Source organism: Lynx canadensis, chromosome C1, assembly GCF_007474595.2.
Source record: "Lynx canadensis isolate LIC74 chromosome C1, mLynCan4.pri.v2, whole genome shotgun sequence".
Lineage (NCBI taxonomy): Eukaryota > Metazoa > Chordata > Mammalia > Carnivora > Felidae > Lynx > Lynx canadensis.
In genome coordinates this window covers 177,786,895-177,804,756 of record NC_044310.1, presented here as the reverse complement: position 1 = coordinate 177,804,756, position 17,862 = coordinate 177,786,895, and the positions used below count along the sequence as shown (strand labels likewise).

Below are 17,862 nucleotides of genomic sequence, written 5' to 3'. Positions count from 1 at the left end.
CACCCTCAAGGAACTTACAGCCTGAGGGGAATTGAGGTAGGTAACGAGGAGATTTCTGTGTCTGGAGATAGATCCTACGGTGGGTCAGGGGCACAAAGAAAGGGGGACGAATGGTGAAGTCGACCCTAGCTTAAATGCTAAGTATCAGGGTTAAGTAAGGCAGCAAGGAGGCGAGAGAGCAGGAAGGAGCAGGCATAAGAATCAGTATCCATGGACACCTGGGTGGCTCAGTTGGTTAAGCATCTGACTTCGGCTCAGGTCATGATCTCACAGCTAGTGAGTTTGAGTCCTGCATCGGGCTCTGTGCTGACAGCTCTGAGCCTGGAGTCTGCTTTGGATTCTATGTCTCCCCTTCTCTCTGACCCTATCTCACTCGTGCTCTATCTCTCTCTCTCAAAAATAAATAAACATTAAAAAACAAAAAAACAAAAAAAGAATTGGCATCCATGATGATGGTGAGGGATGCTGGAGCATATCATGGCATCAGAACATTCACCTGACAGCAAAGTCCTGTCAATAAACATTCCTAAACAGGGAAGTCATGATCAGACCTGCCTATTTGCAAGATCACCCTAGATAATGTGGAATGGATTGAAAGGAACAAAACCAGACAGAGCTGATAGGAAGTTACAGTAGTCATGGGAGAAATGTTGGTGGCTTGCAGCAGCAGTAGCGATAAAGGGAAGATTAAATAGAGTTGAGAGTCACAATGACGGATCTCGGTTGGACATACGAGGTTAACACAAGACGGGGCAATGATTAAAAAGTCCAGGAATGTGGCCCAGGCAACTTAGTGATCAGTTATGCCCTCCATGATGGCAGCAGACACAAAGGAAGGGAGAAAGCATAACTTCATAGGAGAGTCAGAGGCTGACCATATGAGAGGGGGTGATTTTGATGGAGGGTGGTTCCTAGACACAGGAAGTGACCAGATCTAGAGCACAGGTGGAGGGATTAGTGCAAGACAGAAGTTGAGAATCTCCCAGTGTGACAGGAGGGTATCTATGTAGATACAGGGCCAGGTGAGGCACCAAAGCTGAGGACTTGGATGAGGAGGAAGAGGAAGACGATGATGATAATGATTTCCATGAAGTAAGCATAACACCATCAGAGTAAAGGATAGGAGGTTTGAAGACAGTAGACTAAACACTGCAGAGCATGGAAAAGGAAGCTGACCAGGAATAAACTAATGGGCAGCACGGAGAATTCAGATGATCTTGGAATGGCATTCTTCCCATGAGCATGTCATGAGTCTACTCAGAGAAAACCAATTACTTCCCACTGCCTAGAAAATAAACTGAACCTGAAACTCCAAGCCCTCCAATTGAGGCCCCGACCCATCCTTCCAGGCCTTTGGCCCCCAGCTCCCTTCACTGACCCTCTCATCCAGCCACTAACTTGGACAAGTGCAGATCTTCTCTGGTCTCTCCCCTCAGCTTCCCCATACTGTGCCACCAGCTCTTCCTGCTTTCTACTCAATTTTGGCACATTTCAATCTTACGGGCCCACTCAGAACTGTCCCCTGCCCCAGACTCCTCCAGCTTCTCTATTCTGAACTTCCATAAAATGCAACCTGTACCTTTCATGGGAAACTTACTATTTTATGTGTTGTGTTATAAACACAACACTTTTAAACATGTTCATTCTTTCGGACTAAGTCTATAAGCTTCTTAAAAATAGGTATTTATTCATCAATGATTTCTGAGTGTCTACTATGGCGCCAGGCACTGTGGGGCCACCACCGTGAATACGAAGGCTGGAGTACTTGCTCCCATGGCCCCTACTCTCTAAGGTCCATGATCAGAGAGAAACAGAGAAAGCGAATACAGTAATTCCAGAGATGGGGCGCCTGGGTGGCTCAGCCGGTTAAGCATCCGACTTTGGCTCGGGTCATGATCTCGCGGTTTGTGAGTTCGAGCCCCGCATCGGGCTCTGTGCTGACAGCTCAGAGCCTGGAGCCCGCTTCAGATTCTGTGTCTCCCTCTCTCTCTGCCCCTCCCCTGCTCATGCTCTGTCTCTCTCTGTCTCTCAATAATAAATAAGCGTTAAAAAAAAAAGAATTAAAAAAAAATAATTCCAGAGACTAATGAATGCCTGAAAAAAACAAAAACAGGATGAAGTCAGAGTCTATAAAAAGCATCATGGAAGTGACACTTGAGGTGAGATCTAAATGATACAAGATGGCAGCTGTGTAATGATCTGGGTACAAGCACATCATGCCGAAGGACCAGCAAGTGCAAAGATCTAAGCAAGAAGGCGCTCAGCACTCCTGACAGTCACAAGGGCCTGTGCCACCAAGGCTGGGCATGCAAGGGCAGGGTGGAGCAAGCCCCGGCTGATGTAGGCAGGCATGGGAAGCTCCAGGAGGAGCCTGTACTGCATTCCGGGTCCAAGAGGAAGCCACTGAGGTCTTTCAGCAGGGACGTGATGAGGCTTAAGTTTATAAAGGTCACTCTGGATGCCAACAGGGAAAGGTCTGAAGGCTCCAAGAGGAGATACAGGGAGACCTATGCTTAACTGTGTTTAAAAAAACAACAGAGGTTTCAAACAAATGGGTATGTTGCATGGGTTTTTCTATCCTTACGGAATGAGAGGTTTGGTAATAGAATTTTCCTGACCCTGTGGATTTTCTCCTCTTAGTGCCCAGCTTGGCTCTCTACAGATAGTACACGCTCAACTGTTACCCCTCTTCCCTCCTCTGAAATCCTTGGTTGGAAAGAGTGATTCTCTTTTCAAAAACGCTGGGCCGGGGCGCCTGGGTGGCGCAGTCGGTTAAGCGTCCGACTTCAGCCAGGTCACGATCTCGCGGTCCGTGAGTTCGAGCCCCGCGTCGGGCTCTGGGCTGATGGCTCAGAGCCTGGAGCCTGTTTCCGATTCTGTGTCTCCCTCTCTCTCTGCCCCTCCCCCGTTCATGCTCTGTCTTTCTCTGTCCCCAAAATAAATAAACGTTGAAAAAAAAAAAAATTTAAAAAAAAAAAAAAAAAAAAAAAAAAAACGCTGGGCCACTTTCTCAGTAGAAGTTCAATCTATCCAACTAGAGGCACTTGGGTGGGGCGCACTGAGAAGCACTCCACTATGGCGGCTACGACAAGCATGCATAAGTACACGACCTCGGCTTCTATCACACTGCTCAGGGAAGAGAGCAAGAAGTTCATTCTAGGTTGACCCATTAAACACGGTCAAAGGAAACGCAATTCCCTTGGAGTACAAATATATAATACATAAGCCACAGTTATATAGAGTAGGGACTTGAAATATAGCAGAGTCCTACTATCCAATCATAACATGGAGTTCAGTATATTACTGGTCAAGTCACAGGCTACAAAGCAGAGAAATTACTAAAAAATGGGCATGAAATGATTTAGCCTATAATCAAGTATTAATCTCATATCCTAATACCCATATTATAATAGGATTTTTCTGAAGTTACTTATTAAGCCAAATCACCTGCCAAGCCTTTCGCTCGATTTCAAACATCACAAAGTAGTAATGACACTTTAAGCAATATAGTTTTCTGCATTTTTATGGTCTGAAACTAAATATGTTTAGAAATCTTTTAAAAATGTATATGTATAATTTGCAAACAGCAAAAATAAAGCCTCCATAAGGGAGCTTGATTTATTGGAATTACTTCTATCTGCCCACACTTTGCTTCTAACTCTATTTATATAAAGAGATTAGCCATGTTACCACAACAGGAGAAGGCCCAGCTCCAATCAGTTTTAGCAACATTAAGGGGGCTAATCCAACGGAAAAAATTCATGGCACTAGAATTGGGAACCACAGCCTTCTACTTTCCGAACTATCAAAACTACCTCTGCCTGAGGTCACTGTCTTGCCTTAAGAACTGGGTAACCAGAAAAAAGCAAAAAGGAGGCTAAAAGTAGTGGGGGAGAAAGGGCAGGAAGAGTCTCCGACAGAGAGGCACAAAAACCACCCCAAATGGTCCCATGTATATGAGAAGACAGCTTATAAAGTAGATGACCTTTTATTATAAAATGTATACGGCTGGCTAAACTATAGAAAAAAGGGGCCAATTTAAAAATGTCACCATCACACTCGACATGTATCTCCCAGCTGCCACCAGGCAGTGCCTGTGTCCCCATAATGACCAAACACAGGACGGCACGTGTACAGCTGGAGAGACCCCAGCGGGCCGCGGTGCATAGTACGTGCTGCAGAGTGCTGGGGCGTGAGGCCAGGTAGGCTTGTATTCCTGGAATTAGCATTTCCCGCCTCAGCCAAAGCCAAAACATCCATTAGCGGCAGTTTTGACCATCCAGTCCCCCTCCCCATCCCCTGTCGTTGGTCGTCAAACCTAATGACCTTCCTTCTATAAAGTTCTAGTACACCCTTCCATCCTCTCCAGTCCCACTGAATAAAGGACAAAAGCTGTAGAGTATACAAGCTTGACACCCAGTTTATCCTTCCTTCTACTTCATTTAATCTGATTCTTAATGGTGATTTCTAAATACCAAAATTCAGATAAGTAAAGAGTTATTCTAAATAGCCTCATTTAGGGGCGCCTGGCTGGCTCAGTCAGTAGACCGTGCGACTCTTGATCTTAGGGTCGTGAGTTCGAGCCCCACATTGGCACAGAGCCTCCTTTAAATAAATAAATAGCCTCATTTAAATTGTCCACAGGGTTGTATGATAGAAGACAAGAAAATATGAAAGAAATAGCTGTCATCCAAAAAGAATTAAAAAGAAAAACCCCAGAAGGCAAAAATAGGCCTTATAGAGCTTTCTGTGTCTCAAAAGCAATGGTGTTCTCATTTTTCAAATGTGTATATGAAGAAACACTAAACATCTACTGGTTGTTTAAACATACATGACCTAAATATTAGTGTTAACACTTATGCTTATACAAATACTTACAAATCTAGAGGAGTTGTCATTCCTTACAGTCTTGGCATTTCCAAAAGCTAGTAAGAAAGAAACAGATGCGTGGGTAAAATTGACAGAAAAATAATTTCAAGCAGCAGTTTAAAGCGAATGGAATATTTGACAGCTATAAATCCCAGAAAATACAACTTGTAGCAATGACATTTCCGTCCAAACTTCCCATAGAAACATACTTAACAGAAGTCTTAAGAAGTTGCTAACGCGAAAAAAAAAAAAAAAAAAAAAAAGATTCAAAAAAAAGAAGTTGTTATATCCACCATCTCTTATCATAAGTTCACAGAAAAAAGAGAGTCATTCCTCTGATTCATGGAATTTTTTCAAATATTACTATAACCGTAATCCTGTATAATTCAATACCTTTACCGCTTTGAGAGCAGTCAATTGAGTGGCTGGCAAAAATGGCTTGTATTCTCTTCCACTATTTTCATCAGTGAATAAGGTTATTTCAGAGACATCTACGTAATATTATCAAAGGTTCTGGGGAACTTGATGAGGTTCCCACATGGAAAAAAGCACAATAAACTTGAATTTTCATTAATTTTAAAACAAATCTATTTCATTGTGATTACATATATAATAACTGTGAAACACAGAAAGAGTAAGAGATTTGGAAACTAACATCATTTCCAATAGGCTAAAAATGCTGCATAGTTTCATTAGTCCACATCCATCAGACCTAAGTAAAACTTTCCAGAAAAGAAAAAACACCAAACTGGCCCGTAACGCAGAATCCAAGTCTGTTCCGACATTAGCTGCTGTGTGGAGCCCAGCCTCCCAGAGGGGTCCCTTTTAAGAAAATGAAGGCACATAAGTGTAAGAACCACAGGCTGATGCCGCTCAGGCACAGAATGATCCTGTTCAATACCTCTGGCTCATAGTGTCATAAGGAGAAAGGGGTGTTTCACCAAGCTTGCGCACAAGGGAGGGGCAAATTGATCTGAGGATCACATGGGATAAACATAAGGTGTAAGAGCAGAGGGATCCCACTTTGATGCTCTGGAAGCCCAGCAGTGTACCTCAAACCTCAACGTGCAAACAGGCACCTGCAGATCCTGTTAAATGGGCCTGGAGGTAGGCATGAAATTCTGCATTTCTACCATTACTACCCCCACTCCCACCTCCACCCCCAGGCTATTACTAGGATCCATGGGCCCACTGCAGCTAGCAAGGACTGAAGACCCACACAGTGAGATGGCAACCCGAAATAAATCTTTGGATTAAGAGGCCAGGCATCAAATCCCTGGAAACCCCCCCATAAGTGCATTAAATTAAAGGGAGGGAAGAAAGGAGTAACAAGAGCTCAAATGATTACTAAGAGTTAAAAACTGATCCAAGTTTTGAAAGCAGTCACATGATCTAGGTGCAGACCTGTGTTTAAGGTTGAAGTTCATTTGGGGGCGCCTGGGTGGCTCAGTCAGTTAAGCGTCCGACTTCAGCTTGGATCATGATCTCACGATTCACAAGTTCGAGCTCTGCATCAGCTCTATGTTGAAAGCCCGGAGCCTGCTTCGGATTGTCTCTCTCTCTCTCTCTCTCTCTCTCTCTGCCCCTCCCCCACTCATTCTGGCGCTCTCTCTCTCTCTCTCTCTCTCCCTCAAAAATAAACATTTAAAAAAATAATAAAGTCGAAGTTCACTTGGGATACTCAGTAACCAAACCTGATGAGTTCTATTTCATGTTAGCTGGCTTTTTCAGGTTTTTGATTTTTTAAAAATAGTTGGTTCCTGCTCACTTAAGACAAAATGTACAAAGTCAACACAGGGAAAGTTCTTTGTATCAGAGATTCTGCTTGGGGCGGGAACCGCCTGGCAGGTCCCAGATGCCAAGTTCTCTCTTCAGTAGAAAATAAGCTGAGATGCTCTACTGAGTGGGGAAACCTGCACACAGGAAATACTCAAAAGAGGATGCTAACTGAAGAGAATCGCATCATTATCCATGTCTACCACAAGCTGAGAGGCATTCATAAATGCAACCTTGAAAATGCAGAGCGCTGCTCTAGTTGTCATGAAGACCATGACATCGTTCATGTTTGCACAGGCTAGTCTTCCTGGTGGGTGTGAACACGCAGGCCTGCCAAGTTAACTAACTTGCATAGCCCAAAGTCCAACTTGAGATGCTGATGTATAAAGGACAGTTTATTGTGGTTTGAAGGTCAAGGGCAAGTGAAGGAATTGCTTCAAAAAAACTTTATTCAGGGCGCCATTTGCACACCATAAAACCATCTTTTCATCAAACAAATCTGAGTTGCACACACAGCGCTAAACACTAAGGTCTTTTATTGTGAGCCACAGGATCAAAAACAAGTGTTTCATTATAGAACACTTGAGACACATTCCTCAATTGTTTTTTTAAGTTCATTGTTTGAAATGTTCATTTACAGTAGCAGTTCCAGTTAAAAAGTAAAGCATTCCCATAAAAGATAATAAATGCCCACAGCAGACATTTCTTCCATTTCCTGCGCTGGGGCCTAGTTCCAAATACCATCAAATAAAGGGTCAGATTCTAATCACAGATGCAAGCTAGAGCATTCCACAGTGCTTCTCCTTTATATCACAGCATTCTTAAAGTAAACAAATACAGAAATACATGTATATCACCCTCACTTAAAAGCAAAAGACAAAGCAAACAAAAACCCAAATAAAATGAAGGTAACAGCACTTTCTATAATAGCTTCTTTATTCATTAAGGTACTGACGAGGAAGAAAGGTCGGTGACAATGGAATAGATGCTTCAGCCTTTGCTTTTCACAGGCTAAAGTATTTTCAGTAGTCTTATTTCACTTTCTGCAGGGATAAAGATGCCTGGTATCTCCTTGGAATAAAGCAGGAAAGAGGGGCTGGGTCTAGGAAATAAAGACAACAGGCAAGGTTCTGTCCCTCCACACTGGGGAGGGGGTATCCGACTCACCCCAAAGCAGCTCTGCTTTAATCCCTGTTAAGCCTTGACCCTCCGTGACTTTGAACAAAGAGTCGAGCCAACCTACTCTTCTAGACCAAAGATTTTAACCAGGCATGGTTCTGACCCTTCCCTGCCAGGTGACATTTGGTAATGTCTGGAGACATTTTCAATGGCAATGACTGGGGGCAGAGGTGATCCTGGCACCTAGTGGGTAGAGGCCAGGGATGCGGCTAAACGTCTTCCAGTGAATGCACAGGACAGCATTCTGTAGTAGAGACTGATCCAGTCCCAAATGAGGTTGAGAAACCCTATTCTATCCCAAAAACTGTATTAAGTGACAACAAAGACATGCTTACAATATAAAGCAACATTAAGGGCTTGCCATCAATAGGGAAAGACTGATTTATTGTTTCCAAAGCAAAGAACGGTTTATACCTATGTTTTATGCCAACTTCCATGGCATTAGGGGCTCACCTCTGGCTTTTTCTGATGGTTGCATGAGCTACATGTATGTATATTTTTATGTTGAAGCCCTAACCCTCAATGTGATGGTATTTGGAGCTGGGGCCTTTGGGAAGTAATTAGGGTTAGATGAGGTCAAGAGCCAGCCAGGGTCCCTGCCCCCAACTGCCACACACAAGGAAAAGGTTATGTGAGCACAGAACAAGATGGTGGCCACCTGTAAGCCAAGCGGCCTACTTTGCCAGCACCTTGATCTTGGACTTCTGAGCTTCCTGAAGTCCAGAAATAAATTCCTGTCATTTAAGCTACCCAGCCTTTGGTATTTTGGTATGGCAGCCCAACCTGACTAACACAGATGGCCAACCATAGAATCTGAACTCTAAAGTCAGGTTTAGACTTTCTGTGACCCTCAAAAAAAACTATTCTTTAGCTGTTTCTCTGGCACAGTCTTTCTAACAAAAGAAATAAGCGTTCACGTATGCTATCCTGAATGATAAAATAGCACCGTGCTCACGCTGCTCTTTTTCACCAAGTTTTTCCTAGCCATCAAATCAAACGCAAACATCAGTTGATTATTTTTAGGCAAAGTCAAAGTGAGTCAAATAAAAATTGAAACGGAAAAAAGTGACTGTAAGTGGAAAAGCTCCTTTGGGATGAGTGAACGGTTTCCTCCTGGAAGCACCTGAAGGCAAGAGTTCTTAGGACACAGCTCACTTGCTTGGCAGGTCAGGGCCTGAATCTCTTCCTTCCTCTTCCCCTGCAGCCCACCTCCCAGCCCACCAGGTACCTGAAGGGCCCTGCAGTCACACTGACCCAGTGTGCACAGGAAATCCTACCTTCCAGGACTGGATTGGACTGTAAAAGCTGTTCTTTGACTTGGTTCACTTCTGCTCCTTTTCCACAAACTGCTGCTACGTAGGACATAACAAGCTTGCTGGCCTCTGTGAATGAAACAAACCGTATTTGTAAATTAAGCAGAAATCTGTAAAAAAAAAATTTTGGAGGAAGGAAATTGGGGGTAGAAGATCCACTAATAATGTGTCAGGATGTCTTTATACCTGGGAGTAAATAATTTTTGGAAATATTTTAAAATATGGGTGCTTTTAACCGGTCAGAATGACTAAAATTAATAAGACAGGAAACAACAGGTGCTGGCGAGGATGCGGAGAAAGGAACCCTCTTACACTGTCGGTGGGAATGCAAACTGGTGCAGCCACTCTGGAAAACAGTATGGAGGTTCCTCAAAAAGATAAAAATAGAACTATCCTATGATCCAACTGCACTACTAGGAATTTACGCAAAGGATATAAAAATATTGATTCGGAGGGATACAGGAACCCTGACGTTTATAGCAAATATCAACAAGAGCCAAATCATGGAAAGAGCCCAAATGTCCATTAACTGATGAATGAATATACTATTCAGCTATAAAAAAGAATGAGATCTTGCCATCTGCAACAACATGGATGGAGCTAGAGAGTATAATGCTAAGTGAAATAAGTCAGAGAATGACAAATACCACATGATTTCACTCATATGTGGAATTTAAGAAACAAAGCAAATGATCATAGGGGGAAATAAGAGAGAGGAAAACCAAGAAACAGACTTTTAACTATAGATAAAAAACTGTTGGTTACCAGAGGGGAGGCTGGGGGATGGGTAAAATGGGTGATGGGGATTAAGGAGGGCACATGCTGTGATGAGCACGGGGTGTTGTATGGAAATGCTGAATCCTTGTACTGTACTCCTGAAACTAACATTACACTGTATGTTAACACTGATTTTAAATAAAAACAAAAAATGTAAAAACTAAAAAATAATAAAACATTTGTGCTTTCTATTCAATGACATGTCATTAATTCAGATATAATAGGAACTGTGCTTAAAGGTTATCACCAGGAAGAAGAAAATTTTGCTGAGTAATACAGCCAACAACATGTCAGAACTATCTTCTTAAAGCAATCATTTATACACGATGACTGTATCATACACAGTAATTCAACTCAAAAATAACTTGGTAGCTTTACAAAAGTATTTTTTTTAACGTTTATTTATTTTTGAGAGAAAGAGAGCATGAGGGGGAGAGGGACAGAGAGAGAGGGAGACAGAATCAGAAGCAGGCTCCAGGCTCTGAGGTGTCAGCACAAAGCCCAATGTGGGGCTCAAATTCATGAGCTGTGAGATCATGACCTGAGCTGAAGTCGGACACTCAACCAACTGAGCCACCCAGGCGCCCCACAAAAGTATTTTCAAAGTTTAAAAGAACTGTTCTCCCCCAAAATATTTCCAAATCCGACTGGTCTGCTCACAACTAGACTAAATTAATGACTCTTCAACTCAGTTAAAACACTAACCAGCTAGGGGCGCCTGGATGGCTCAGTTCATTAAGAGTCCGACTCTTGGTTTCAGCTCAGGTCAGGATCTCACAGTTCATGGGATCAAGCCCCGTGTCAGGCTCTGCACTGACAGTGTGGAGACTACTTAGGATTCTCTCTCTGCCCCTCTCCCATTCATGCTCCCTCTCTCCCTTAAAAATAAATAAATAAGCATTAAAAAACAAAAACCCTAAGCAGCTAATGTAAGGATTTGATAACAAGAAAGATAGCTTTTTCAGGGCACAGTTGTATTCATAGATTTCACTCATAACTCTGAAAGGTAAACTGCTAAAAGAAGCTGGCTACCTGAGGCACACGAAGATTTCTTAGCTCAAAGGAGGACAAGATTTGTTTTCGGTGGTTTTATTCTTTGGTGTCTACCTATCAGCCTGTGGGCCCTCCCAGCATCTGCCTCCCAGAACCTGATCTTTTAATACTGTGTGCCAAGGAACATTGATAGATATTCAGGGGAAATGAGGTCCAAAGTCAACTGAATTTAGAGTCACAGTGAATTAGAGGAAGTGAAATGGGTTTCTTTTTAAAGGGTTTATCAGAGGATCATGTGCATTGTGGAATTCTGGAGAAGGATCCTGAATGCTACATTTTCCAAACGGGTTTACCATGGAATCTGTTTCTCACTGAGCTGTCTTCATTCTGATTTTCCATACCAAGGTCTGGGAACAGCTCAACTATTAATTGTCAGCAGAATTCAACACACACCCTCATTTTGGGCAGTTGAGGTTAGAAGACCAGTCGCCCAAATCTTGCTTTCTCTGAAGTCTGTGCACTGGTGCCACTGTCCAAGAGCAGGAAGCCTTCCTCAGGTGTGAGTGACGATACCTGTGCCCTCAGGTGTGTAAGGGGGCAAATGTCAACACTGTCATTTCTCACACTATGACAGGCAGGTGGCTTCCAGTCCCACCCCCCACCACGAGGTAATAAATGAACAAGTGGAATGCCACCTTGGGCACATTGCCAACACTTGCTTTAGGGTTTTAGAGCAACCCAAAAGCACTGACTAACAGAGCCACTGAGCACGAAAAATCTACTCAGATCACACAAAGCTCTCAAGGCCTAAGGTGACTGCTCACGGAGTACGAGCAAGTAAGGATGTAGGAAAGTTAAAGGATCTCGTGGAGCCCTGAGAAATGACATGGGAGGCTGGGGACTTCTGCGATGGTCGGAGTTAAGTCTTCCTCCAGTTTGCTTTCTGGGTAAAGAAAATGGGTCCAAAGAGATTCTCCAGTGGTCTGTGATGACTGATTTCTGTTGTCTCCTTCTAGGGACTGTAACCAAGAAACGCCAGTCTTTTCATCTTTGCGATTACCTTCCTCCAAAGGGCAGGGTCCCTTCCTTCACACACTGTCCACTGTATAAAGTTCCCGAACCACATTTCCCACTGTTCTCGGGATTTAAGTCTCTAAAAGCTGGGGAATTATACATGGACAATGAGTGTATATGTTATCACATGTCCTCTGACTTCTGGTGCCACAATTCCCTCCGCCCATCAGTCCAAACTAGAACTCTTTTTCTGGTCCCATCAGGGGATTTTCTTTCTAGACTCTCTGGCTTTCAAGTTCAAGTGACGCTGCCCTCCCAATAAATTCCTGACATCCGGTGCCGACAGGTCTCCAACTCAGGGCCACCTCTCCTGAATTGCCCATGTGTCCCAGCTCTGTACCGGCCTCTGAAGCAACTCACCTCCAGGCTTGCTTTCTCATCATTCTGCTTTCTCAGTGTTACCTTCAATCCCCATACTCACCTACACCCTCACATAGGTTACTATATTCTTTCTTGGCAAGAATTTCTGGCCTTTCGACTTAGTATACTATTAGAAGACTAAAAACATTCACAGGCACAAAAACTGTCTCAGATAGTGGCAACTACACTTAGACACACACACACACACATAAACATATTTTAGATGAAAAGGTAAGTTTCCTTTTAGGTAAACTGACAATAAATATCAAAAGTCCAGGCTAAGCTGTTTTGCTTATTCCAATGATTATGGACCTCACTGCAGCCAAACCTCAAACTTCAGATACGTGACCACACCAAATTCTCTAGAAATCCTGTTCTGGTCCAGGATGGACTCTAAGGAACAAAATGCTGGATGGGGAGGGGAGGGTGGGAATCAACCAAGAATCAAATCTGTCTGGTGGCTGTTGTAATTGACTTGGCCTCTCAGAGAATTTTTAATGGCTAGTATGAAACAGAATCAAGTTTTCTCAGAGTCAGATCTGTTAAAAAACGGTACAAGATGTAGATCTTTGGGAATCTGAATTGGACTTACATTACCTAGCTGTTGAATTGCATATAAACTCACAATATCTACTGAGATACAAAGATGAGTTAACTTCACTGAAATTAGGAATTACCTTTACTGACTCTATGTAAGTCATTCAAATACAATTTTTAAATACTGTTCAAGGATACTTATTCCTAAATTGTTAAAAAAAAGTTTGTACATTCAATTCTTCGCTATCTTCGGGAAATCTAATACTGGGCTTATTTTAATAATTCATTTCTGGAAGCCAGGATTAAGAGTAGTTTTCTTTAAACCGTCTCATGATCTCACAGAGACAACACTTATAATTTCTTTTCCTGACATAATACTTGCTCTTTAACTTAAGTAGTTCATGAGCTACTCAGTACTTTAGAGAATTAAGTAGAACAGTAAGAAGAAGTTGCAAGCTCCAACATCGTTTAGAAGACTGTTCTCATAATATTTCACCATGCTGGAAACAGGAAGTAAGAGTCATCTCATGAAGCTTTCTGCTTCATTTCCTTTTGGCCCCTCTGTGCTAAAGTTCAAATAAATTTATATCTTCATTCACGTATTTAGATATTTATCCAAATCAAAACTTGCTGCAATACCCTCTATGAATGAAATATATTTCTAAGAATCAAGAATCTTCATCTTCTGCATTTCAAAGTCTAGATTTTGAGTTACGTTGACTGTTAATGGAAACCAACTAACCATGACCTTGGCAATCACAGCATAAAATTATAAGCATTTTCCAAAGCAACACAGACTGTGGATACTTTAATCCAGTAATCATACTAACAACAATGCCTTTCATGTATACTGTAAAAATATAAAATGATTCTATTTGAGACAAAAAGGTATATTCTTCACGTGTACTCAAAATTCTAAAAGCACTGCTATTTTAGCCCTGAGTACACTGGCATTTAAAACTGGCAAAATGTGGGGCATCTGGGTGGCTCAGTCGGTTAAGCGTCCGACTTCAACTCAGGTCACGATCTTGCGATCCGTGAGTTCGAGCCCCATGTCGGGCTCTGGGCTGATGGCTCAGAGCCTGGAGCCTGCTTCAGATTCTGTGTCCCCCTCTCTCTCTGCCCCTCCCCCGTTCATGCTCTGTCTCTCTCTGTCTCAAAAATAAATAAACGTTAAAAAAAATTTTTTTAAATAAAAAAATAAAACTGGCAAAATGTAACAGCATTTGCTTAGAATCAATTCTCAGCTCATCATTTTCTTTCACTCATAGATACTTCTCATATACAAATTTATATACATATATATATTTGAATGTAACTTGAACCCTAAAATTCATCAACAGTCAGACTAACAAAATACTGAGTCTTCAAAGTAAACATTTCTTCTCACCAGAAAATGGTAGAACACCTAGAGCTTAATAGATACTCTGCACTAATGGGAAAATGGCCTACAACATTTTGATCCAGATCAAAGTTCATTTTGACAAACAATGTAAAGGGGTTACAGAAGACAGTTTATGATTCTGGGCATTTTAAATTCCTGATAAGAAACACATGATAACCAATTTACCTCGGTATTCTCTGGTACCTTGCAAAAGGTTGTGAACAATATATATTATATGTTATTAGGCAATTATTACATAATAATTATATAGTAATATTTTTATGAACAAAAGCATCGTGAAGTAGCAGTAGGTGGATGAGAAGGGAAACACAAACATTTCAATGAAAGACATTTGCACCAAAACATCAAAACCGGGGCATGTTCACAGCAAGCTCCCGTGGACTCAGTCACTGTATCATGAAAAAAAAAAAGTATGGGGGCACCTGGCTGGCTTAGTCGGTTAAGCCTCTGACTTCAGCTCAGGTCATGATCTCATGGCTTGTGAGTTCAAGCCCCACGTTGCGCTCTGTGCTGACAGCTCAGAGTCTGAAGTCTGCTTTGGATTCTGTGTGTGTCTCTCTCTCTCTGTTCCTCCCCCACTTGCACTCCGTCTCTCTCTCTCTCTCTCTCTCTCTCTCTCTCTCTTAAAAATAAATAAAGATTATGGGGCGCCTGGGTGGCTCAGTTGGCTAAGCATCTGACTTTGGCTCAGGTCATGATCTCACGGCTTGTGAGTTCAACCCCCGCGTCAGGCTCTGTGCCGAAAGCTCAGAGCCTGGAACCTGTTTCAGATTCTGTGTCTCCCTCTCTCTCTACCCTCCCCCATTCACGCTCTGTCTCTCTCTCTCAAAAATAAATAAACATTAAAAACTATTTTTCTTAAGGTATGAATATAAGCAAGGCTTATTCTGGGTTTTCTTCCCAGAATTTCTCCTAAATTCATCCAGGAATTAACAGGTATCCGTGTATCCGTTCATTGCACACGCAACACCATCGGTGTCACATATAGATCATATAACACGTACACATACAGCAAACAGAGAGAACCACACATTCACACACACACAAAAACTGACAGATTTATCTGCTCCTATACCTCTCTATCTCCTTGGCTAGGATACCCAAGTTTTTCTAGGGACTGAGCTTACATAGGTCTGCTGGCCCAGGGACTTCAACAGTTAAGACTCCCCAAATCAATGAGGCCACCCTTGTGCACAATGAAACAAGGATGCTGCAACAAGGAGGAACACCCTTCTTGGCAGTCATCTGTCTGCAGTGCTGTCAAATGACCCAGCTGCAGCATATCCAAACTAACCAGACGGGCAACCGCAAACTGTTCCAAGCATGGGACACAACGCATGGGTCTTGCAATGAGAAACGCAGCCTTTACTCTAAGAGGAGTCATGACAGGCCACGTTTTATTAAAATACAACTATGTATACAAGTGGCTTTGCTTCTGAGAGTTGGCCACAAGATCTCTGATAATTCATATAAAACGTGGATCGAGAGAGGCCTTTCTCACATGGGGAAGAAACAAAACAAAAGCTCACTGTGTTTGGGGTTTCTGTTTGCTTAGCTATTCTGCTTCGATGTGATATCTCTGTAAAGAGATGCAAAGTAGTACAAGGTCATTTGGGGTTCAGAACCAAAGGTCTTAATGAGCAAGGCAGGCTCCATAACTCTTTTAGCAGACGGCTAGAGAGTTCCTAGAAACCGATGTAACTGTAAAATTAGAAACCAAATAATTCATAATGTTTTCTCACGTCAGGATCATCTTCTTAGGCCCACAGATTCATTTTGATGTCTTTGAAAAATGTAGTTACGATGATTCCTTCATGTTCTGCCCCCCTGCCCCCTATCAGGGCTTGAATGATTCTCCATAAACTATCTGTATTCACGGTAGTGAATTCTGAGTTCACTGCCTAGAAATACTTGGGCACTTTTATGAGGCATGATGAATTTTTTATTTAGCACAGCAGTAATGAATTAAATAGGGCCCCAAAGGACTCAGAGTTCATGCCTCTCCCTGAGTGCCCACATTATATAATCATGCAGCATAAGAGTGTACCCGATGCTTAAGCCCAATAACATCATCATCTGCCAAGGGGGTTTACAACCTCGTTAAATTAATTACTTCTTATAAACTAAGCCCTCTGATACTGCAGGGTACTTCTGTATAAGCTGTCAAATAAAGATTCTTACTGAAAACAGACACTACGTATAAAGCACATAGCACACTCTGGGCCCTCAATAAATATTAGTTCTCTTCTTCTTTCATTTAATTAGTAACAAAATTTTTAGTGACTGTGTACTCAGAAACAATTTTAGTGGATAAGATGATGTGACATTTCAAAAACAGCCTGGCATCCCTCTTTCCCACATAACTAAACCCCCTCTCCAAATTCCTCACACTACCATGCTGCAATCTCTGTATTATTTTCCATCATTTCATTTTCCCGGAAGTAATCTCCATGAAACAGACATTAATTAATACATAAATTCTATACTTTACTGGAACGTATAGTCTAATGACAACTAAAACCTAGATAAAATTTGAAGCAATTTTTGTATCATTGCTTTCAAAATGAAAGAAAAGTAGGAAAAAATGGAATAAGTAAGCAAAGCACGATGTGTCCCTGGGGACAGAGGTAGGAGATGCTGCTGGGATCTAGAAATGAAAAGGAAGAACTTGTTAGCAGCTACCAAAGAGCATAGTTGAGTGGATATTTAAAAACAGCAACTCTTGGGATGCCTGGGTAGCTCAGTTGGTTAGGCATCCAACTCTTGGTTTCAGCTCCGTCACAATCTCACAGCTTCGTGGGTTCAAGCTGGCATTAGGCTCTATGCTGACAGTGTGGAGCCTGCTTGGGGTTCTCTCGCTGTCCCTCTCTCTGCCCCTCCCCCACTCGTGCTGTTTCTGTCTTTCTCAAAATACATAAACTTCAAGAAAATAAAAGAAAAACAGCAACTCTCAGGAGTAGGGTCTACTTCCTGGCACTAGGAGGTTTAGTGATAATGGAAAACCAAAGCATCACAGGGTCCAGGAATCACAGCGGATCAAAATGGAGACAAATGCATCAAACAACCTCTAGGCAGTACTACCCAAAGTATGATCCAAAACCCCCTGCTACTCAAAGTTGGTTGTTCCATGGACTGTTACCAGTCTGCACATGAGAGTAGACTCTCATAAGTTTTTACAGCAATTTGGTGATTCATTTTGCCTGCTTAAACTAAAAAAAAAAAAATTAGAGATTGGTTCTTCCATACCTTTATTTCCTTTTTCTGGCATCAGTCAGGAAGAGATTTGGGAAGGAGGGAGACTGGTGTTCCACGGTAGAGGGTTTGAGAAGTGCTATCCTAGCATGTGTATGGTACCCTCCTCCAGATTCCCACTCAAAGCAGTACCCAGAATGCTTTATTCTATTATAAACAGAATGGCCCCACTGGAGGGGAAAAGCAAAGGCTCTGACAAGCAGCTGCCTATTCTTATGACAGAGAACAAAGGGATCCAAGGAAGGACTAAATCTAGGGAAGACAATTGGGAGAAAAGGATTCCAAGTGGCAAATGCGATATTGAAACCAAAAGGACAAGTTATTAAT

At 42.2% G+C, this 17,862-nt stretch overlaps 1 protein-coding gene across 4 annotated transcripts in view; it reads right to left on the bottom strand.

Annotated features, from left to right (window-relative positions):
- MYO1B (myosin IB) overlaps positions 1-17,862 on the bottom strand; it is a 190,823-nt gene that overhangs the window by 76,806 nt on the left and 96,155 nt on the right. For all 4 annotated transcript variants that reach the window (XM_030326153.1, XM_030326152.1, XM_030326154.1 and 1 more), the window contains exons 5-6: positions 9,102-9,206; positions 4,879-4,925 (exon numbers count right to left, since the gene is read on the bottom strand). In XM_030326153.1, coding sequence (XP_030182013.1) covers positions 4,879-4,925; positions 9,102-9,206 — 152 coding nt within the window. The remainder of the gene's footprint in view (positions 1-4,878; positions 4,926-9,101; positions 9,207-17,862) is intronic.